The sequence below is a fragment of the Misgurnus anguillicaudatus genome, chromosome 3, assembly GCF_027580225.2.
Source record: "Misgurnus anguillicaudatus chromosome 3, ASM2758022v2, whole genome shotgun sequence".
Taxonomy (NCBI): Eukaryota; Metazoa; Chordata; class Actinopteri; order Cypriniformes; family Cobitidae; genus Misgurnus; species Misgurnus anguillicaudatus.
The window spans coordinates 2,870,708-2,896,134 of record NC_073339.2 but is presented as its reverse complement, the minus strand read 5'-3'; the positions used below and the strand labels follow the sequence as shown (position 1 = coordinate 2,896,134).

Sequence of the window (25,427 nt, the reverse complement as noted above, 5' to 3'; positions counted from 1 at the left end):
AAGGGCACAAGTTCCATGGCGGGTTGCTATTATTATGACGGATTTACCAGGCGCACGCCAGGAGCGGTTCACAGCCGAGGAGACCCACGTTCTTGTAAGAACCATAGATATGTATAAAGGCTAGATGGCTCAAGGCGGAGTCAGCTGTGTCGTCACTTGGCGGCCATCTTAGGTCAGTGCTGCCATAGTGCTGCTCCCTGCTGCTGTGGACGGAAGGTGAGTGACATACGGCAACTAAAATGCTCGTAACTTGCTGAATTCTTGACGGATTTACAAACGGTTTGGTGTATTACAAACCTTATTAACGTGGCTATGATTTGTGCTGATGCCGATGTTTCGATGTATAATTTTTCACAAGTATGCAGTTAAATAGCCGCATCCCTGACGTTTGTGACACACCAAGCCGTTTGAAAATCGGTTGAAAATTGAGCAAAATATAGTTATTTCAGCACTACATGCACAATAGACTTCAATGGTATAACTGGACGAGCGGTCCTGTCCTAGGATGGCCGCCGTGTGACGTCGTCGGGTCCCATTGGCTCTCAGCGCCGGTGAGCCATCTAGCCTTTATACATATCTATGGTAAGAACAGTCAAAGACAGAGAAGTTGTTTTGTATGGGGATAGGAGAAACCCACCCAAATCAGCGTAGGTTAAACAGACGTGAGAGGAAATATAGCCACAAAAGCATAAATCGGGCACGCCGTGTAACGGGAGGTGGATCTGCCTCTACACATGACCTGACACCAGCAGAGGACATCGCTGCATCCACACTGAAAAAATGATTCACTGAATTTAATCAATTTTTTTAAGGTAGGTGGTTGCAATCAATTTATTTAAGCTACATTTAAACAAAAAAGATTAGTAACGTAACATAAAATATAAAACTTTTGTTTAAATGTAGCTTAAATAAATTGATTGCAGCCACTTACCTTGAAAAAGTTGATTGAATTCAAGGAATCATTTTTTTCAGTGCACCCTCACCGCTGAAAGGGTTTGGGGGCTTTGAAATCGGACCTAAGAAACGCAAGCAAGGTCCAACCCCAAAGTACACCTACAAATCAAGTTCATATACATTAAGGTTTCTTGTGAAAACATTTTAATTATTATTTACATAAAATAAACGTAATACAGCCACACAACAAACTTATGAAAATATTTTAATCGTTATTTGCATGAGAATTTTTTAACGCAGCCACACAATAAATAAAAACTATCACCACAAAGTTCACCAACTATGATTTCCCTTATTTGTTAATATTTTTTATTGTAACAATTTATGATTTGCAAAAATAACTGTTGCATCTGTGTAGATTAGATAAGTGCCCTTAAAATAGCATAATGAACCATGCGCAACGCACCAGTGACTTTAGACTAGTTGTTTTTTGTTAGTGGGGCAATTGTTTTTTGAAACCGCAAAATAGCATCAGGGCTAGTTTGCGCCGGGTCACAATAAAGTTACTTTTTAAAGTAAATGGCAATACTCAATTAGTTGCCTCAACTCAATTTAGTGTAGTCTGAATAACTCAATTCTGTTATTTTATATAAAACGTTTTTATATCATACTAATTGAAACAGTCATCCATTTAAGATGCTCTTTGCAGTTAACTACATGTATGATTTCTCATGTAATAGAAATCTAATAGTTTAAATATGATGCTATAGACCAGGGATGGGCAACCTCGGTCCCGGAGGGCCAGCGCCCCGCAGAGTTCAGCTCCAACCATAATTAAACACAGCTGAAGCAGCCAATTAAGGTCTTACTATGCAGTGGTTCCCAACTCCAGTCTTCACCCCCCCTTCCAAAATGTTTTAGATGTCTCCTTGTATGAAACACCTGATTCAGTTCATCAGCTTGCTAGTGTGTTAATTAAGTTAACGTTACAAACAATCTCCCAGCTATCAGAGAAAAGTTTCCAACATTCTCAAAAACGTCTTCTGCCAACATAAAAAATGTCCAGTTTTATGTTTTAAGAATGTTTCTTGGTTGTCTGAATGTTTGAGAAATGTTACATTATATCATTTTCAAACGGTATGACAATGTCATGTTTTAAACAACTTGCATAACTTCTTATGTAAATGACAGAGAATCATTGCATTTTATTATTTAAAACTGTTATAAAACATGATTCCTCAATGTTCTGTAAAAATATTTCTGTAGAAAACACAATTTATTTATTTGGCTTCGATGTTGATGTTTTGTTTTATTTTAAGTCACCATTATGGTGAGCAGTGTTTGTTTTAGTTGGACCCTTGACCCTTAACATCTTTTCCCTGGTTACATCAATAATCCTGGTGTGTATAAAACCTCTTTGTGATATTACAGGGATATTCCATCGTTTTGTCATATTAATCTATGTTATACCTTAACTAAGAAGAGTTGATACATACATCTATCATCTTAGTGCGTGCACTTAATCGCTGTGCCGTGTGGTGACACTTTTGTAGCACTTAGCTTAGCCCCATTCATTCAATGGTACCAAACAGAGATAAAGTTAGAAATAACCAAACACATCAACGTTTTCCCTATTTAATATGAGTAGTTCTACGACCAAATATGGTGGCACAAAATAAAACATGACACTTTTCAAAGCGGTAACTATAATGTATGGCGGAATAGCACTTTTGGGAGTACTTCGGTGCAGTAAAAATTATTACATAATGAGAGGGAGAAGGGGAGTGGATTTTTCAGTTGTGACTTTTTGCTGCGCAGAGTCGAAGTGCTCCCGGGGGTGCTGTTCCGTCATATGTTACAGTTACCTTTTTTTAACCCGCTTGGAGGGGGGCCAGGTTTTGTTTTGTGCCACCATGCTTGGTTGTATAGCTGCTCGTTTTGAATAGGCAGAGGTTTGATGTGTTTGGTCGTTTCTGGCTTCATCTCTGTTTGATTCCGTTGGATGACTGGGCTAAGCTAAGTGCTATCAAAGTGTAGCCACGCGCCACAGCGATGAAGTGCACGTACTAAGATGATAGAGGTATGTATCAACTCTTCTTACTTGGGGTAATGACATGGTTTGGTATGACGGGATGATGGAGTGTCCCTTTAATGTAAAATTAATAGTGCAATTCTGTGGCGGTTGTTACATAACTGCATGCACTCACTCATCAAAAGTTTAATTACTGTCAATAATGTATATTAAGTCCAGTGATCTCGCAGCAGTTTGTCATTAAAGATTTTTAGAAACTTTGATTTTTGATGTTTGTGCGTCCCAATATAGACAGCAGTTAATTTTTGTCCAGAGTATGAGTCTCAACAATGGTGACAAAGAAAATTGTAAGAAAGTTCATTATTTATCCAATGCCGCAGTGCATGCTGGGAGTCCTGAATGAGATTTTTAATTTGTTGATACCCAGCATGCATTGCAGCATGAAGTTTTTTATTTAAAGGAACAGTATGTAGGATTGTGGCCAAAACTGGTATTGCAATCACAAAACTTGTGGCTAAAACTGGTACTGCAATCACAGAACTGCAATCACATGAGATTTTTAATTTGTTGATACCCAGCATGCATTGCAGCATGAAGTATTTTTATTTAAAGGAACAGTATGTAGGATTGTGGCCAAAACTGGTATTGCAGTCACAAAACTTGTAGCTAAAACTGGTACTGCAATGACAGAACTGGTGGCCAATACACAAAATGACAACATAAACATCAGTTGAGGGCTGCAACTCCACTTTTTAAATGACAATATCCTGGCTATACCACTGTTTTCAGTGATATACAGTCGTGGCCAAAAATATTAGCACCCTTGGTAAATATGATCAAATAAGGCTGTGAAAATTAATCTGCATTGTTAATCCTTTTGATTTTTGATTTTTTGGATAATAAGAATTTAAAAAGGGGGGAAATATGATTATGAAATAAATGTTTTTCTCTAATACACATTGTCCACAATTATTGGCACCCTTTTATTCAATACTTTTTAAAACTTCCATTTGCCAGTTTAACATGTCTAAATTTTCTCCTATAATGCCTGATGAGGTAAGAAAACACCAAATTTAACAAAATGTCCAGAACCTCCAGCAGAAATATAGGCCCACAACATCAAAAATACAGCAGTATATTTCATTGTACACATGGGGTACTTTTTTTCTCTGTGTTTACCAAACCCATCTTGAGTTTTTGCTGCTAAAAAGTAAATGTTTTGTTTCATCTAACCATAGAAGCCATTCCCATTTAAAGTTCCAGTCATGGCTAATAACTGAATATGCTTTAGTTTGTTTTTGAATTAGCTAGGAGAATTTTTCTTGTAACCCTCCCAAACAACATGTGTTGATGTAGGTTCTGTTCAACACTTTTTTTAAAGGTTTTCTGCAACAGAGACTCAACGATTTTCTGCAATTCACCAGCTGTGACCCTAGGAGAGTCTTTAGCTACTCAAACTCTCCTTCTCACCGTACATTAGGACAATACGTCCTCTTCCAGGCAGTTTTGTGACATTTTCTGATGGTTGGAAATTCTTAATTATTGCCCTGATGATGGAAATGGTCATTTTCACTGCTCTAGCTCTTTTCTTAAAGCCACTTCACCAATTTGTGAAGATCAATTATCTTTTGCTGCACATCAGAAATATATTCTTTGTTTTTTCTCATTGTGATGGATGATTAAAGGAATAGTCTACTCATTTTCAATATTAAAATATGTTATTACCTTAACTAAGAACTGTTGAATCATCCCTCTATCATCTGTGTGCGTGCCCGTAAGCGCTGGAGCGCGCTGCGACGCTACGATAGCATTTAGCTTAGCCCCATTCATTCAATGCTGCCATTTAGAGATAAAGTTAGAAGTGACCAAACACATCAACGTTTTTCCTATTTAAGACGAGTAGTTATACGAGCAAGTTTGGTGGTACAAAATAAAACGTAGCGCTTTTCTAAGCGGATTTAAAAGAGGAACTATATTTTATGGCGTAATAGCACTTTTGGGAGTACTTCGACTCACCTGAAAAGTCCGCTCCCCTTCTCACTCTCATAATGGGAGAGGGAGGGTGTTACTGCGGACTCGTCTTAAATACGAAAAACGTTGATGTGTTTGGTCACTTCTACTTCTACTACTTTATCTCTAAATGGTACCATTGAATGAATGGGGCTAAGCTAAGCGCGCTCCAGCGCTTACGTGCACACACACAGATGATAGAGGGATGATTCAACAGTTCTTAGTTAAGGTAATAACATATTTTAATATTGAAAATGAGTAGACTATTCCTTTAAGGGAATTTAGGCTTTGTTTCCCCTCCTCTTTATATTTCTGTGAAACAAAAGCCAGAGCTGAATGATTTTGTGTTTACAATCATGCTGGAGTTCTCAAAATTGTGAATATGAATGGGAATATATTTTCCCAATAAGAATTTCTAGGGGTGCTAATAATTGTGTCCAACGAGTATTTGAGAAAAACATTCATTTCATAATGATATTTCCCCTCCATTTTAAATTCTTATTATCCAATGAAATGATACATTTTTGTGAATTTTTTAAATAAGAAATCAAAAGGATTAACAATGCAGATACATTTTTTACAGCCTTATTTGATCATATTTACCAAGGGTGCTAATATTTTTGGCCACAACTGAATTTGAAATGAACTGTATTTGAAATGAAAATGATTTCTTAATGTCTAGTGACATATCAAGGCCATTTTATGATTAATTGATATAAATTTCTTACATACTGTTCCTTTAATAGTCACCATTGTTGAGATTCATACTCTGATCCTTGAAGTTTGTGCGTCCCAAGTAGACAGCGGTTAATTTTTATCCATAGGTTCTAAAAATTCTTAAAGAAGTACTGCTCTGAGTGCTGGATCCCATTTTGACATGAAAGAAAACTTTTTGAGCAAATCAATCAATAAATTAGATTGTGATCATTATCATTATGTACCAATCACCATAAAATTGCACTAAGTTAACATGTTTATAATACAACAAAAAAGCAAGTGAAATGTCAAGGATCATAAGTTCAACTAAAAGAAACACTGGTCACCATAATTGTGACTTTACATTAAACAAAACATCAACATCTAAACTTAATAAGTGAATTGTGTTTTTACAGCAATATTTTTACCAAACATTTAGAAATAAAGTTTTATAACAGATTTAAAATAATAAAATGCAATGGTTCTCTATCATTTACATAACAAACAAAAAGGTAAATATAGAAAAAAAGTTGTTTTAAACATTGTGCGAACATTAAACATAAAATTGTCATAACGTTTGAAGGCTGGAAGGAGCGTAATGAGTGGAATCAGGTATTTCATATGAGGAGACATTCTGGGAGGGGGGGGGGACTGGAGTTGGGAACCACTGTGGCACACTACAAACTTTTAGGCAGGTGTGCTGAGGCAAGTTGTAGCTAAACTCTGCAGGACATTGGCCCGCAGTGACCGAAATTGCCCATCCCTGTTATAGACAAACTGACATTTCCAAAGGATGTTTCACACTGTCCAACAGGATTTTTTTTTATCAAATATGATCATATATATAGGATCAACTGAAATTCTACTAAAATAATTCTGAATGTCCAATACGATTTCAAGAATCCTACAGGATAAACTGAAATTCCAGTAGGATTTTTTGACAAAGGGTAAAACACATTTACATATAGGAGGAATAAAACCATATTACAAAACCTATAATAATTAAATTATTCTAATAGGCCTACTGGAATAATTGTCTATATGAATGTTATTTTTAATGACTGAAAAAACATCAGTAGACGGCGACATATTTACACTGGAGGAAAAGAAACGACTCACGAGGAGCAGCAGCAGACACTTGAGCATTTATTAGGAAAAGCATCTGGGAGAATACACAATTCATACGTTTTATTTTTGAAAAACACTGAAAGAATTTCATGTGATTTTTTTCCTTTGATGTCATTGTAATACCCACACTCCAGTTCAATAGGTGGCGGTAATGAACCTTTGAGATGAGCTGCCAGCCGTCATTAAACCTGAAAGAAGAAGAAGCCAACTCTTTAAGCGCCATGTTGTGTTTGTGTTCTTCATCATTTATGTGATTTAATGTATGTGTTTGTCATCTCTTTCGGGTAAGCAGCGTTTTTATTACTGTTACTTGTTGTACGCGTTAAAATCTTGAGATGATAAATATTTTCTGAGTTACTTTTTTAGTCATGAAAGCTTTGTTTCTTGATTTTCCTAACGGAAATTAACCGTGGTCTTTTTTGTGGTAAAAGTGCAATAACTATGTTTTTGGTGTATTGATTAGCAAAACCATGGATTTACTACAGTAAATGTACTACAGTCAAAGCAGCTGTTTTTTATAATCCTGTTGAAATGATGTCTGTGTTGTTCAGTAGAAACGGATCTGTTCATGCTGGATATTGATGATTTCATCACAGAAATCTCTCAGCTAAAGAAAGAGGTGGCGTTACTGGAGACAAAGCTGAGCAGATGAATGACTGAAGAGAAAGGTTTGTGCAGTTTCAACAATCATTTCATCCTTTACACTGTAAACAAATCGAAGCAAAGCTTTCCCAGCATGCAGTGCAGCATGTAAAAATACGTAGTTAGTATTATTAAAATGAATATTGGGTTTCATTAATTAATTGCATATGTTTTTTTTTTTGTATAATACACACATTTGAACTAATTCACACAATACATGTGTAGGCTTTCATCGGATCGTTGTCGCGGTTACCCATCTGGACGTAACTTTATTTCCGGTCTCTGTTTGTTTAAAGGGGTCATAGCCTGAAAATCAGACCTTTTCCATGTTAAGTGCGTTAATTGGGTCCCCAGTGCTTCATAGAAAATGTAATAAAGATCAACCCAGTAACTTTTTGTTTGGGTAAGCCATTTTCTGCAAGCATGTGAAAAAATACATCATTCAGAATTCGCCTGTTTTGTGAGGTAGGTAGCAAGGCAAATTACAATAATACCGCCCCCTTTATCTGCACTATCCAACCACAGCACTGCCATTTATTGCAGAGAGAAAAAGAGAGAGAGAAAAAATAATTGACAGCACAATTGAGTTTCAATTGTAACAAACCACCATCATTGTGATCAGTGTTTAACCTTCATCTGCTCATTTGCATTTTAAATGGAACAGCCATAAATGGCACACTTTTGCTCAGGCCTACAAAGTGGCAATTTTAACATGCTATAATAAATTATCTTTGGAGTATTTTGAGATAAAACTTCAATTACACACTATGGGGACACCAAATATTTAGTTTACATCTTAAAAAAATCTCATAATATGAGAGCCGCTATGTGAATGGGGGGTTGGCAGCCAGTTATACATTTATTTTACTCAGTAACGTTAGCTCACTGTAGATTTTTTTTGTATGATTTAACGTTTGAGCTAAGGTTATCTACTTATTTATTTTGCTTGTTATAATAAATAAACAAATGTTAAGGACTCTATTGATATTGATATAATTATTATAAAAGTGAGGAAGCAATGCGTGAATATTTGTCATCAACATGTGTGATTATTGTGTCTGTGTGCTATTAGTTGTTCCTGAATTCTTTCATACATTTAGAAGAAGTTCAAGTACAAAGGTTTTTGTTGAATCATGTGTTTGGATGTTTTCACAAATAAATCATATGTTTTGCCCCTTTTGGTGCATACAAGTGCTTAGTAAATAAGACCCATTGTTTTTGGTGTTTCCTGGTTTATTCATGCTGATGTAATGGTGTCTGTTAGTTTACTATTCATTTGTTTCTTACCAAATGATGTTTGTTGATTGTCAGTATGACTATTAAGTGTTTTAGTTGTCTTTCGGAGACAGTCTACATTGTGTTTAAACAACCAACATATAATGTTAGATATCCACTCACCCTTTTTATTATTCCCATAAATCAGAAGATGTGTCTTCAAACAAGCTGATTCAGATTCTCATCTACAATGACGTCAATATAAGGAGAAGTCCTGCCCACAACTGGTGACAATCTGCCTTATTATCACAGACACAGCCCTGAGTGAGAGTCCATCATTTTTGTATGTTCGCTGTTGCAGCTGGAATCTTACAATGTCTGCGCTGAAGAGGAATTACAAATGTTTTGTTTTGGGATGTACCAATGAACATCAGAGTCTCTATAGACTCCCACAATCTGAGTCACTGAGGACATCGTGGTTAGATTTCATTTTTTATGGCAATGTCCCAAAGAAAATACCTAGAATGTTACACGTTTGCGCCAATCATTTTACACCAGACTGCTTCAAAAATGAGAGTCAGTTCAACGCTGGATTATCAACCAGCTTGATTCTGAATAATGAGTCAATACCAACGCTTCGTTCTCAAACCGTAAAATCAGAACAAGTAAGTATTGTACTTCATATGTTGTAAATATTTCTAGATTTCCTTTCTGACTCTTATGCTACGTACACACCAAACACGGGGTATTGCATTTCTCGCTCTAGATTACTCGCGGGATTTAACTTCTTGTCATGTACATTTTTCAAATAGGGCGTTTTTGCGCAAACCGTTGAACTCGCATCTGGTGTGAACCAACCGTTGTCAGTGTCAGACTACTGATCGACTCTTTCAACTGTGTTGATATTAGGGCTGGGCCGATACAACTTTTTAATGTCTGATACCGATGTCGATACCATAACCTTGAGTATTTGTTGATACCAATCCAATACCATCTTTATCACCCTTTTAATCAATTAGGCTGCAAATAACACATTTGTTAGCCCTACAAAAAGCATAATGCTTATACAGCTACAGACGAAACGTTTTACTGTGCAAAAAATTACTCAATGAAACATTGTGCAATACTGCTGCTTAATTTTTATTTAAATGTTTCAAAAAGTAGCAACCTTTTTTAATTAGTCAGCACAAAAACCATTGTGTATGTAATGTTAGAAAAGCACGTTAGAAAAACGTTCTGAGAACATAAGTATAATGGCAAATGGAACGTTTTAATAATGTTTCTAAAAACGTTCTTAGAACATTAATATAACAACAGACTAAACCTTTCTAACAACGTTTTGAATAACGTTCTTATAACTAAACATTAACGTTAATACCACGTCTAAAAAACTGGACGCTTTTAACGTTCCAAGAACGTTTAAACCTAATGTTTTTGTAACCAGTTACAAACGTTAGAAAAACGTTCTTGGAACATTAATATAATGGCAAATGGAACGTTTCAAGAACAGTTTTAAAAACGTCCTTGGAACATTAATGTCATGATGAATGTAATGTTTTAATAACGTTTTGAAACACGTTCTTAGAACATTAATATAACAACAAACCGAACCATTCTAGAAACGTTTTTAAAAACGTTCTTGTAACCAAACAATAACGTTAATACTACGTCAAAAAAACTGGACGCTTTTAATGTTCCAAGAACGTTTAAACCTAATGTTTTTGTAACCAGTTACAAACGTTAGAAAAACGTTCTGAGAACATGAATATAATGGTGAATGGAACGTTTTAATAACGTTTTTAAAAACATTATTAGAACAATAATATAACAGACTAAACCTTTCTAAAACGTTTTGAATAATGTTCTTATAACTAAACATTAACGTTAATACCACGTTTAAAAAACTGGACGCTTTTAACTTTCTAAGAACGTTAAAAAATAATGTTGTCCAAATTTTCGTAAGACGTTATAGGAAGGTTTTTATAACATAAAATTGTTGGCTGGGTTGGTATTGGATTGGATTGTACTCCCTTCTACAATATTCGATCTGGCCATTTTTTTTTGCCAATATCGGACTAATATCGATACTGCATGTTGGATCGGCCCACCCCTAGTTGATATGATTGTTTTAAATCTGATGATGAACTTTGCACAAATGAAATGTGTTTGTGGAAGTTGTAATTGACAATAAATGAGAAACTGAGAGTCAAAGGGTACATTCTGTTTGTGGATGAAGATGTTTGTGATGGTATTTTTATTTGGATTTTAATCTTTTGTATGCTTGATATTTCACTATTAAGTAGTGCACGAAAACTTCACAAAACTTCTGTCATTATTTTGTCCTTCAGATTAGTTTAAATGTATCAATTGTTCATGTTATTTTCAGGATGTATCTGGTGTCTCTGTTTGTGGCATCACTGATCAAACATCTACAGAGGTTCTGGTTTCTGTCTGTAATGGAGAAGAAGAGAAGACATCAGTAAATCTGCTGGACTGTGGGATGGAGCTGAAACAAGAAATCACAGAAGAAGAAGAACAGACAGATGAAGGGGATCTGATACATTCAGGTAAGCAACTTGTCTTAATATTTACCTGTTTAGTGTTGTCACAGTAGCAACATTTCAGTAGCTGGTACTTGGTACCGATACCAGTAACATTTTTATTGTTCTCTGTACCAATTTCAGTATCATAAACAACACACTATTTTATTAATAAAGTTACTGATAAATGTCAGTAATAAAATGATAACATTTGCTTCAACACTAGCCGCTAGTCCTGCTACAATACACCAGATACAGCTAATATTAGCAATTAATAGTTTCTATACTTCCAACATTGTCCTATCTGTCAGTATTATCTTCACGTAATAAGTAAAATTTCGGGCAGCAAGCTTAAACATGATATTGATTGCATGCACAGTGAACAGGAGTGCAAAATTGCTGACAGTTATGTCATATGATGTTAAAATTTACTGTAGCTCAGGGTATCTCATATTTCTTTGTCAAGTATTGCTATAATAAAATTAAAACATTAGAGGTATGGGTTGAGTATTTCTGTACTCGCAAGCTATGTACAGAAGCTCGCATACATATGATATATAATTATTTTTTATTGGCCAGTACATTTCTCTATTACTTTAAATTTAATGTTTGTAATGAAAAGACACTCTGTGTCACTTAATGTAAAGACAAAGTTTGACGGACAGTAAAATTACCAATAATTATTAACTTTTTAATATTATGTTGTGTTGTGTCACACTAACAGTACTGTGAGATGTCAGATCTACATTGATTATGTCTTGTAAATATGTTTTAAGTACTTTAAAAGGGTATATTTTTAAATGTTATGCATAACAAATGGAAAAGATTAATCACGATTAATCGCATACAAAATAAAAGTGATTTTTGGCATAATATATGAATGTGTGCTGTGTGTAATTATTTAGTACATATAAATACACACACATTCATGTATGTATTTAAGGAACATTTAAGGTGTAAATATATTTATTTATATTTTTATATATTTTGTATTTTATATAAAAATTAACAAAATCTCAAAAAAAATCTGACATGAATATATGTATGTTAGGGATGTAACGATTCAATCACCATTCAATCGCGGTCCTCATTAAAAATGCCTGTCTGAAATCGATTCTCAATCGCAAGGCTGCAATTCTTTGTTTTATGCACAGCTTGTGCCTGTATTACGGCATTTGGTCAGTAGGAAGTCCTTATCAATCTAAAATCATTATGAGTCGGAGTGCATTTAAAAAAGCAACACTCGTTAAACAAAATCATTCAAAATATTCTTTTTTATCATGAAAATACCTGAAACAATCTGAAGAACAGCGTATAAATATTCATGTGTAGACATTTCCTGGAATAGCGTTTGTAATGCTACTTCTTGTGTGGCACAAAGGGAGTTTCTGCACGGGAGCGCCCCCTGGCGTTCGGATGTGCCAAGATTTCACCGTAATTCATTCAAATTCATTCATTGAGAAAACGCGCATTTGCACGATGAATCGTTACACCCCTAATGTATGTGTGTGTGTGTGGTTAAATATACACAATAACTACACACAGTACACACACATATATTATGCAAAAAAAAAACTTATACTTTGTATGCGATTAATCTATTCCCAGCCCTTATTTAATTTTTTTACTGTCACGTTTATCGTAATAAATTTTTCTGTTCATTTTAGACCTGAATGTGAAGTTGGAAAGTTTTCAATCAAATAACATGGAGGAGAAACCTCATCGTTTTATACCTGGAGGAGAATCTCTGAGCTGCTTGAAGACCGAGATTTTGTCAGACAACGATTTTTGTACGTGCTCTAGGTGTGGAAAAATATTCAATAGTCAGTCCGACCTTAAAGCGCACATGCAAAATCACACTAAAGAAAGACCTTACAGTTGTGACCAGTGTGGAAAGACGTTCACTCAAAAGGCAAGCTTAAATATGCACAAGAAAATTCACACTGGAGGAAGACCTTACAGTTGTGACCAGTGTGGAAAGATCTTCCTTTATAAATCCCAATTTATTACGCACAAGAGAACTCACACAGGAGAAAAGCCTCACGGTTGTGACCTGTGTGAAAAGAGCTTCGTTTCTAAGTTAAACCTTGATGTGCACAGGAGAACTCACACAGGAGAAAAGCCTTATATTTGTGACCTGTGTAAAAAGAGATTCGCTTCTAAGGTAAACCTTAATGTGCACAGGCGAACTCACACAGAAGAAAAGCCTTACGGTTGTGACCTGTGTGGACAAACTTTCAATTATAAGTTCTACCTTGTTGTGCACAGGAGAATTCACACTGGAGAAAAGCCTTACAGTTGTGACCAGTGTGAACGGACTTTCATCTCTAAGACCCCCCTTTCTGTGCATAGGAAAATTCACAATAGAGAAAAGTCTTACGGTTGTGACCTGTGTGGACAGACCTTCGGCTTTAAGTCCCACCTTACTGAGCACAGGAGAATTCACAATAGTGAAAAGCCTTACAGTTGTGACCTGTGTGGACAGACCTTTGGCTTTAAGTCCCACCTTACTGAGCACAGGATAATTCACACTGGAGAAAAGCCTTACAGTTGTGACCAGTGTGGAGAGACCTTCATTCGTAGGTTTAGGCTTGATATACACAAAAGAATTCATGCTGAAGAAAAGCCTTAGAGTGTGAAAAGAGCTTCATTCAAAAGTACAGCCTTAAGCCTGGGATACACTTAAGCCTTGTTTATGCTCGCCGCGTCCGCAAGAGCGCATTGGTGTGCACGGCATTTTTTGTAACTTTTCGCGCGGCTCCGCATCCGAAAATGACCGAACTCGAGGCGATTCTGTCCGAGAAGGCAAGCCTGTGACGTATCTCTTTGATCAATCCAAGCAAAACATTGTATATATTATTTATCTGATACTCTGGAAGTAAAGTATGGAAACTTTGCAGTTTAAAACACACATTCTTTTACATGATTCAGAATGTTTGGCTTATATTTGTATTGAATGAACCACTGGATGAGGAATAAAATACAAACCTTAAGATATCTGTACTGTTTGTTTAGTAAAAACATTAATGAAATGATAATCTTTTAATAAAGACATATTTAAAAGATTGTTGTTTTATTCATGTTCTCCATTTATATACATCAAACTCTAATGTTAAAAGCACCAGGGTTGTTCCAGCGGACGACGACTTCTATTCTCTTCTTTGTGTTTGTTTTTGACTTTATTGCTCACGTCGCCGCCTGGTAGTTCAAAAAATATTGCAACAGCGAGCGCGTTAACTATAAACGCCTTGTCCGTTTGGCTAAACGATACAGCTGCTGCTAATCAACACCTTAAAGGAACACGCCCACATTTTGGGAATTTAGCTTATTCACCGTATCCCCCAGAGTTAGATAAGTCCATACATACCTCTCTCATCTCCGTGCGTGCTGTAACTCTGTCTGACGCAGCCCCCGCTAGCTTAGCTTAGCACAAAGACTGGAAATGCATGGCTCCAGCTAGTATACTGCTCCCAATAAGTGACAAAATAACGCGATCATTTTCCTATTTATGTGTTGTGATTTGTATAGTCAAACCGTGTACAAATAACAAGGTGATATGAGACACAGCGATCTTTTAACAGTATACATACTGAGAACTATATTCTCTGAAGACGAAGCACTGCCGCATGGGCGGAGTGATTTGCACAACTCTGACCGAACTCTTTGCTCCTCACCAGGGGCTTCCAAGTGGTCCTCGCTGCAGACTGTAGCGCGGTGACATCACGTACTGACGTCACGTATGTCTTCGGTGCGCATGCGCAGAGTGACGCATGGTATTGTCTTTAATATTCATGTCTTTTAACGACGTGTGACACGCCTTTGACACGCATAAAAACAAGTATAGGGAAATACAGAGCAAACTCAGCTTTATCGGTTGTATTTTTTAAACCTGTGTGTACAGCGCAAACTTTATTTTGTGTACTGGAACAGTGAACATTAATGACACCTTGTATATATTTTAATCTTCCTTCTGACATATGGTTCTTTAATGGGTTTTATATGTTGGGGCATATTTGTTGCTTTCAAAAAAAAAGTTAGACATTTATGTAATTTAAAGTTTAATCAACTACGTACAGTATGTTTTCTGTCTCCGTATCTTTAATTTTGGAAGGCACATCAAAATCTCAATGATAATACAATGTTACCTCGTTTTATAAACAGGACACATGAAACTATACATATATAGGGTATAATACACTGCATTCCAAATGATTATGCAAATGCCATTTTTGTTTATTTTTCCAATACAGCCAGTAAGTTTTCAAATTCTATTTCACCCTCAACAGTTATATGACCGTGTGGATGCTGTTATATTTAAATGAAATAAAAATGTCAAAAGATATTTTAATACTTTGAAAAATATGCTGTTCCATAGTATAGAGCAAGTTGTGGTCCTCATACAGTATGGGTATAAAAAAGTGTGCATTATCGTAAAAAAAGCAAATTATTTTGTATAACAATTTATATTTGGTGGACCTAAACAGAAATCATTAAACTATTATAATTATTCATGAGTGATTCACAATACAGAAAGATTTGACTATAAGGCTTTTTAAAATATATTTTTAGGAAAATATTTAAAAAAGGCATAATTAAAAAACACAGGTAAGAAGCAAACATGTATTTAAACCTGCTAGTGTCTCTGGAATCCCAAGAACCTCTCGATACAGGATCCTTCAGTGCATAAAGCTGTATTTTTACCCCTACCCAAACCACAACATTTGATGTGAGCTAAGAATACACAAAGACTATTTTAAAACAGTTTTATTTATTGACATGCAAAAATACACTGAATAATGTAGATGAATGTCATTCTGGATTATTGGTTAATAGCCACTATGTTAAAACAAGACTGTAACATTAGGGAGAGGTGGCAAAGTAATGATTTTGACTGGAATACTGGGAAGATGGTAGGTCCCTTTATAGTCCCTGAGGGGGTCAAATGGACATCTAGAAGATATGTAGAGTTCCTAAAATATTGTTTTCACTTTGAGATATAAGGAATTATGTCTTCTGAAATAAATTTACTTTCATGGAGGATAATACACCATCCCATACTGCAAAAAGCATCACTATTTTAATTATTATGGGCATAAAATAAGAAAGAAATCAAGGGGTGACCCCATCATCATCTGACCAAAGTCCTATTTAAGAGCCTGTTTAGCATCATAATATGAAAGATCTGTGAGGTAAACTGTACTTTAATTCGAAACATCAATTTAGGGATGCAATACTAGGAAAATAACATTTTGCATATTTTTTCAAAGTATTAAAGTATGTTTTCCTCAAGTTCTATAGCCAATTTAGTTGCATTTCATCCATCCTTTATTAATAACTATATCTATTCTGTCTGAAATTCCCCTCCATCATTTGAAAAAAAGGCAGTGGAGAAACAGCCTTCAAACTCCTTTTCAGAATAAAATCCTTAGGACACCCTTCTGCCATCCCCAACATTGCCAGGTGGACAGTCTTTGAAGATTTCTGTGGAAGCATTGAGTCACAGAGTAGGGCATCCGAAACTGTTGTCTGTAAAACACAATCCAGTTCTCATGACCTAATTTAGACAGATCAAACAATATTCAATTATTTTAAAGAACAGCATTAACATGTCATGTTAACATAGTCATATAAGGAAAACATTTTAAATGAGATTACATTACACAAAGATATGCTTAGTACAATTTTAAGTTCAGGGTACTTTTCTAGCTGAAAGGTTTTGAAGGCAATACAGTCTACCAGATAATAAAGATGTGGACAGACAAAGAGTTTTAATTTTAAGAGCATTATTAAGGATTAAAAGAACTTACTGTCAAGACACAAAAAGTGAGCCTGTTCTTTAAATTTGGTCTCACTAACAATGTCCCTAAACATCTAGCATTTGAGTGCAAGCCTCAAGACAGCCACATCGCCATCAACCTTGACTACTCCCATCAGGATCTGCCACAGGATCTTAGGTGGCATCTATCAAAAATAGACAACAGTCAGTTTAAAATGCAACTACATCAGACAATAAAAAGAGAAACAGATAGATTGAGATCTTGACCATTATGCCATGTCAAGAAATAAAAGTGAACAAATTCTATAAGAAACCACATTATAATTTATATACCGTACCATTAATGCATACAGAATACTTAAATCAAGGTAATCAGTATTACCTGAGGTTCAAAGAAGAATATTTTAAAATCTTTTAACATTCAAGGACATATTTAATAGTACACATACTACTGTACTTCACTGCATGAGTAAAGGGTAAAAGGTAAAAATATAGATGTATGCTTGCGGTTACTCACTGTTCATTCTACATCCTGAAGCAGTCCTCAAGTAAGGAAGCCTTCATCATAAGCACTGTGGTTCAAACAGATGACATCAATTCCTTATCTGGTCCGGTTTCGTTTGAGACATGGTTTAGTTAGAAAAATAACACTAACATATTATGTGTCTCTCTTTTTAAGTCCTAAAATAAATAATAAATTAAAACTAACAGTTATGCAAAAAATAACTAACCTGGCTTAGCTGGACTGAACCTGGTGACTGTTTCCAGTAAGTTAAGCCTTCCAGAAACATGCATGTAGAGAGAAAATCACATATGCAATCAATTTCAGCTTTGCTTTTTGTATATTTTACATAAACATTTTTTTTGCCCGTCACATGAACGTAAATTTTCTTTGATAAATATAGGGAAACTCAATTCCTCAACATGATTTGTGAATGTAAAAAACTAGGGAGACACTAAATTCGTTTTACAAGCAAAAAAGTTCGAAAAGTACAATTTTGAACAGAAATCATTTTTTAATAACAACTAAAAGCAAACATAAAGCGTAAATATTTATTTTATCTAATCGACTTACCGCAATCGAATTAATCCCTTTCGAAAAAACGTTAATCCAAACTGCAGACGAGAAAAACTTCTTCTTCGCTGTATTTTTAAGGTTGGTTAAACTTTTAGGCGCATTACCGCCACCTACTGATTAAAGTGAAATATTTTGTACATGCGCATTAAAGACATACGCTACGTAGGACATACCTGACGTCAGTACGTGATGTCATGGCGCTACAGTCTGCAGCGAGGGGTGTCTCGGGGCTTCTCGTGTGCTGCGAGCAGATCACTCCGCCCATGCGGCAGTGCTTTGTCTTCAGAGAATATAGTTCTCAGTATGTATACTGTTAAAAGATCGCTGTGTCTCATATCACCTTGTTATTTGTACACGGTTTGACTATACAAATCACAACACATAAATAGGAAAATGATCGCGTTATTTTGTCACTTATTGGGAGCAGTATACTAGCTGGAGCCATGCATTTCCAGTCTTTGTGCTAAGCTAAGCTAGCGGGGGCTGCGTCAGACAGAGTTACAGCACGCACGGAGATGAGAGAGGTATGTATGGACTTATCTAACTCTGGGGGATACGGTGAATAAGCTAAATTCCCAAAATGTGGGCGTGTTCCTTTAAACACTAGTCGACTACACAAAAAAATACAAATATTGTTCAAATTACTGTCATTTAATTTTGATTAAAAAACATAATTTTAAAGTAACAAATTAAAGTGAAATATTTGAAATATACACTCTAAAAATGTTGGGTTGTTTTTAACCCAGGGCTTGGTAACTATTGGACAGAACACATGGGTTAAAATGACCAAAATAATGGGTTTTTTACCCAACTGTTGGGTTGAAACAATCCATTATTTGGGTAATTTTTAACCCAGAAATGTGTTTTGTCAAATAGTTACCCAGCCCCCCAATTTTTTTTGAGTGTATAATGCATTATTTTAAAAAGGGTAAGAGTATAAACAAAATCATTTTACTTTTGATCTCGTGTGCGTTTTCTTCATTTTCAATGGCGCAGTCTTGCAGGGCTCGGAAATTACCACTTAAAATACAACTGTGTGTGGAGTATTTGAAAGAAAACTAAAAAGTTTTGTGTTAGCTATGTAGGGCATTACAAAGGGCCTTCCCCAGGCCAAGGGATGCTCATGCATGATATTAATGACTACAAAGTGTGATAGGGAAGTGCAGGCGTTTGTTTTGTGCAGGCGTTCTATGTATTTGATTTATTATGATTACTTGACAAATAATTATAAATTATATTATTATTATTATTATTATTATTGTTGTTATTTGTTCATTACAATGCAGTATGGTACTTTTTGCAGTTATCTACATGTGTGATTTCTCTTATAATAGAAATCTAAAAGTTTAAATATGATGCTATAGGACAAACTGAAATTTCAATAGGATGTATTGCACTGTCCAACTGTTATTTTTAACTCAAATACGATCCTATAGGATTAACTCAAATTCTTGTAAAATAAATCTGAATGTCCAATAGGATTTTTTTTGACAAGGGGTAAAACACATTTCCATATAATAAGGAATAAAATCTATAAAAATTAAGTTAGGCTTACTGGATTGTCTATTGAAATGTTATATGAATGTATTATAACACATTCTTAAGGAGAGAATGACTGAAATAACATCAGTATGTGGCGACATATTTACACTGGAGGAAAAGAAACAACTCACGAGGAGCAGCAGCAGCTTACTCTGGATCGGGCAGAATTAAAGACACAAATGGATGAACAAAGCATGACACTTGAGCATTTATTAGGAAAAGCATCTGGGAGAATACACAATTCATACGTTTTATTTTTGAAAAACACTGAAAGAATTTAATATGATTTTCCCCTTTGATGTCATTGTAATACCCACACTCCAGTCCAATAGGTGGCGGTAATGAACCTTTGAGATGAGCTGCCAGCAGCTATTAAACCTGAAAGAAGAAGCAGCTAAATCTTTGAGCGCCATGTTGTGTTTGTGTTCTTCATCATTTATGTGATTTAATGGTTGTGTTTGTCATCTCTTTTGGGTAAGCAGCGTTTTTATTACTGTTACTTGTTGTACGCGTTAAAATCTTGAGATGATATAAATATTTTCAGACTGAGTTACTTTTGTAGTCATGCAAGTTTTGTTTCTTGATTTCCCTTGCAGAAATTAACCGTGGTCTTTTTTGGTAAAAGTGCAGTAACCATGTTTTTGGTGTATTGATTAGCAAAACCATGGATTTACTACAGTAAATGTACTACAGTCAAATCAGCTGTTTTTTTATAATCTTGTTGAAATGATGTCTGTGTTATTTAGTAGGAACTGATCTGTCTGTGCTGGATATTTATGATTTCATCACAGAAATCTCTCAGCTGAAGAAAGAAGTGGCGTTACTGGAGACAAAGCTGAGGAGATGAATGACTGAAGAGAAAGGTTTGTGCTGTTTCAACAATCATTTCATTTTTTACTGTAAACAAATCGACTATAAAATGTTTTCCCAACAAAGGTTATGAAGTAACTTGAACATAAAAATGTTAGTAGGCAAATCATAGGCTATTTATTATTCATGTTTATGCTAAATACGATCAGGTAAATGTTGCTAATAAAGCTTAGTTTGTTGACCTGACCTAAAGCAAAGCTTTCCCAGCATGCAGTGCAGCATGTAAAAATATGTAGTTAGTATTCTTAAAAATGAATATTGGGTTTCATTAATTAATTGCATATGTTTTTTTTTTTTTGTATTTATACGCACATTTGAACTCATTCACACAATACATGTGTAGGCTTTCATCGGATCGTTGTCGCGGTTACCCGTCTGGACATAACTTTACTTCCGGTCTCTGTTTGTTTAATGTTTAAGTGCTTTGATTGGGTCCCCAGTGCTTCTATCAACATAGAAAATGCGAAAATTATCAACCCAGTAACTTTGTTTGGGTAAGCCATTTTCTGCAAGCATGTGAAAAATTAGGTCATTCAGATTTTGCCTGTTTTGTGAGGTAGGTAGCAAGGCGAATTACAATAATACTGCCCCCTTTATCTGCACTATCCAACCACAGCACTGCCATTTATTGCAGAGAGAAAGAGAGAGAGAAAATAATTCACAGCACAATTGAGTTTCAATTAGGGATGGGCATAATTAATCGACGATCGATAATTGATTGTTAAGAATTTCGTCGATTTCGTAATTTGTTATCAATTAATCAAATGCATTTTTTTATTTTACTCCTGTTTCACAAATACTCCATATGCAGTGCGTTTGCGTATGTGTGCGGCGAATCCGTCAAGCACTCGTTGCAGTGCGCTGCTGACCGCTTATTCTGCATATGAAACGTTCATGTGATTGACACTTTCTGTGAACACTTTTCCGCATAAACAATAGAACAAAGCATCTTTTTTTTTTACAAAACAATATATTTTAGATATTATTTGACAGACTAGTAAGTGTGTATTAAGGATGTTTAAATTCTCTAGCCTGGTGGTCAGGATCTGAATGGATCAAATCAGCAGTTTTGCAATGGTTTATTTATCTCCACATATATCATAAATAAAAATAAGCAGAGTAACTTTGCAAGTCTACCCTTCGACATTATATATTTCCTACTATGTATGTATATGATTTCCAAATAATAAACGACAGTATTCAACGACAAAAAGCGTCTCATATGGAAATAAATCCTCACAATATTATTATTTCTCAAAACTTTATGACAAAAATAAGCAACTGTATTCCTACAGTTATTCAAAGATGCACATTATTCCGCATATAATTTGAATATTATACAAAAGTATTCATATAACGGCACGTTTCATATGGCAAATAAATATCATCACATTAACATAACAGCATAATGAAATGAATAAACAGACAATGAAACAGGATTGAAATATAAATTGTATTATTATTACCGGAACAAGCAATATTGCTAAAATAGGCTAATCTCTGAGGTAAATGCGTCAAAAACGCTGTTACCCGCACAATAAGTCTAAATGAGCAATAACAGTGAAAAAAGCATTATTAGGCCATGTCTCAAAACTTTATATGACAAAAATATATTTAAAATTACAGTTATTCAAAGATGCACACATTATTCCATGTTACTCCCGTTTATGAGCACGTTTGTCTCTGGCCTCGCTCTGTTATGTAATAGATTGACAGGTGCGCATATCCGTCTTTCAAACATATATAATTTTGTAATTACTACCTTAGGAAAATTAACCATGATTTTATCATTGTGAAAATGTTTTTTTTTTTTTTGCAGATTAAAAACGATTTGTATTTCCGCAATTTTACTACAAATACCATGGTTATGGTATATTGTGGAGTTGCAGACCATAGTAAATGTCTACTGTTGTTTTACAACAAATAAAAACTAAAAGACTATGTTAGTATAATTATACAATGGTAAATGGGGCTCACAAAACGCACGCTGTTTCACACATACTCTGTATGCGGAATAAGTTAGCGCTGAGATACCTGTGCATCCCGGTCAGTCTCCTCGGAGCGGCTGTTTTCGGCGGCGGCTGGACTGACGGTCACCATGGGTTGCGGTCCCGTCTGACCCCAAAACATGCTTTTATTTCTCAAAAAAAATCAGTAGACTGGTGCAGAAGTTTTATGCAAGTTACTAAAGTTAGTTATTTTTCACGAGGCTTTAAGTAGCCTAATTTGTTACAGCCTAATGTTAGGAAGGCTAATATCTTGCACTTTCTTCTGGCTTGAATAATTTTGAGTTACATTTTGACAAAACCTTTCAGATCTAAGTATTATGTTTTTTGTTTAATTTAATGTTAAACATGAATCTGTTTTTTTTATTTTGGAACTAATAATGAGGTCTCTGTTTTAGAACGCTGGCTCGCAGCTGCAGGTTCTGCTGCTTTAGAGCACCGCACATGCACGCACATATATGTTTGAAACATAGTTTAACTGTCTGCCACAAGTTGATCTTGTAATAAAGGTCTCATCGAGGAAAAACACGCTGTATATTTGTATTCATTGCATTTTTTAAGTATAAAAGTTAAATAACAAATTTTATTATAAAAATATTAATGATTAATCGATAGTCGATCGTTAATTCTCCCGACGATCGACAAAGAAAACTTAATCGAATGCCCATCCCTAGTTTCAATTGCAACAAACCACCATCATTGTGATCAGTGTTTATACTTCATCTGCTCATTTGCATTTTAAATGACACAGCCATAAATGGCACACTTTTGCTCAGGCCTACAAAGTGGCAATTTTAACATGCTATAATAAATTATTTGTGGAGTATTTTGAGATAAAACTTCAATTACGCACTATGGGGACACCAAATATTTAGTTTACATCTTAAAAAAATCTCATAATATGAGAGCTGCTATGTGAACGGGGGGTTGGCAGCCAGTTAAACATTTATTTTACTCGGTAACGTTAGCTCACTGTAGATTTTTTGTATGATTTAACGTTAGCTAACGTTTGAGCTAAGGTTATCTACTTATTTATTTTGCTTGTTATAATAAATAAACAAATGTTAAGGACTCTATTGATATTGATATAATTATTATAAAAGTGAGGAAGCAATGCGTGAATATTTGTCATCAACGTGTGTGATTATTGCGTCTGTGTGCTATTAGTTGTTCCTGAATTCTTTCATACATTTAGAAGAAGTTCAAGTACAAAGGTTTTTGTTGAATCGTGATTTATTTGTGAAAACATCCAAACACATATGTTTTGCCCCTTTTGGTGCATACAAGTGCTTAGTAAATAAGACCCATTGTTTTTGGTGTTTCCTGGTTTATTCATGCTGATGTAATGGTGTCTGTTAGTTTACTATTCATTTGTTTCTTACCAAATGATGTGTGTTGATTGTCAGTATGACTATTAAGTGTTTTAGTTGTCTTTCGGAGACAGTCTACATTGTGTTTAAACAACCAACATATAATGTTAGATATCCACTCACTCTTTTTATTATTCCCATAAATCAGAAGATGTGTCTTCAAACAAGCTGATTCAGATTCTCATCTACAATGACGTCAATATAAGAAGTCCTGCCCACAACTGGTGACAATCTGCCTTATTATCACAGACACAGCCCTGAGTGAGAGTCCATCATTTTTGTATGTTCGCTGTAGCAGCTGGAATCTTACAATGTCTGCGCTGAAGAGGAATTACAAATGTTTTGTTTTGGGATGTACCAATGAACATCAGAGTCTCTATAGACTCCCACAATCTGAGTCACTGAGGACATCGTGGTTAGATTTCATTTTTTATGGCAATGTCCCAAAGAAAATACCTAGAATGTTACACGTTTGCGCCAATCATTTTACACCAGACTGCTTCAAAAATGAGAGTCAGTTCAACGCTGGATTATCAACCAGCTTGATTCTGAATAATGAGTCAATACCAACGCTTCGTTCTCAAACCGTAAAATCAGAACAAGTAAGTGTTGCACTTCATATGTTGTAAATATTTCTAGATTTCCTTTCTGACTCTTATGCTACGTACACACCAAACACGGGGTATTGCGTTACTCGCTCTAGATTACTCGCGGGATTTAACTTCTTGTCATGTAAATATTTAGAATATGGAATTTTAGCGTCAAACGCACAGCCAATACCGCGTCATTAGCATCACCCAACGCGAGGACGCATCTGATTGCGTCTTTGCAGTGACTTTGTATGGAATCGACTCGAGCAAACAGATGAACTCTCATCTGGTGTGAACCAACAGTTAGTAGCTACGTTTACATGGACACTTTTGCCTCCATCGGATTAAAATCCTTTCGATTAATAAATCCTATCATAGCGTTTACATTAACACTTAATAATGTGATCGGATTGATGTGCGTATTTATAAGACACAAGATTTACATCAGATTTGATCATTTGACATGCGCACATTGCACACATATAGTTTCACGCTGTTTCAAGATTTGCTTTGTGCCTCAAAGCAGCAGCAAAAACACCCATTCATGTGTGCCCAAAAAGCATATTTTACTTCACGCAGTGCTGCAGAGACCGTTCGCGAGAGCGAGTCCAAACACACGCGTTTGTGGATCAGAGAATAAATCATGGACTGACCGGACAACGCTGTCTTGTATCACTTTATGGGGAATTGGAAGGATAATAGGAACAAGATTAACAAGACAATCACTTCTTATGACTTCTTTCAACAAAACAAACTCAAGTTATTTGCGTCACATGTCATTACGGCAATTCTACGTCATTGCACGTGTGAATATGCTCCACACTCCCATCCTGTAGGTGGCGGAAATGCGCCTTTCAGTGGGTTTGCCAACCGCCATTAAAAAAGAAAAGATGGCACATGCGCAGAGCGTCCCAGTTTCAGTTATCCATCCGATCAAGTGTATACATGTCCTTTTGAGCGGATTACAAAAGGTATAAACCACCCCTAACAAGCGGATTAGATTTTTAATCAGATTGGCACTTTTTTAGTCCGATTGAG

At 35.4% G+C, this 25,427-nt stretch overlaps 2 protein-coding genes across 5 annotated transcripts in view; both read left to right on the top strand.

The window, feature by feature from the left end:
- Positions 1–14,223, top strand: part of LOC141363563 (uncharacterized) — a 50,651-nt gene extending 36,428 nt beyond the window's left edge. For all 4 annotated transcript variants that reach the window (XM_073866442.1, XM_073866441.1, XM_073866440.1 and 1 more), the window contains exons 3-5: positions 8,826–9,282; positions 11,004–11,184; positions 12,825–14,223. In XM_073866442.1, coding sequence (XP_073722543.1) covers positions 8,992–9,282; positions 11,004–11,184; positions 12,825–13,789 — 1,437 coding nt within the window. In that variant the 5' untranslated portion in view covers positions 8,826–8,991 and the 3' untranslated portion in view covers positions 13,790–14,223. The remainder of the gene's footprint in view (positions 1–8,825; positions 9,283–11,003; positions 11,185–12,824) is intronic.
- LOC129445226 (uncharacterized) overlaps positions 1–25,427 on the top strand; it is a 76,652-nt gene that overhangs the window by 25,127 nt on the left and 26,098 nt on the right. Inside the window, exons 2-3 of the mRNA XM_073860062.1 lie at positions 7,312–7,428; positions 23,948–24,401. Of these exons, the coding sequence (XP_073716163.1) occupies positions 24,111–24,401 (291 nt within the window). The 5' untranslated portion in view covers positions 7,312–7,428; positions 23,948–24,110. The remainder of the gene's footprint in view (positions 1–7,311; positions 7,429–23,947; positions 24,402–25,427) is intronic.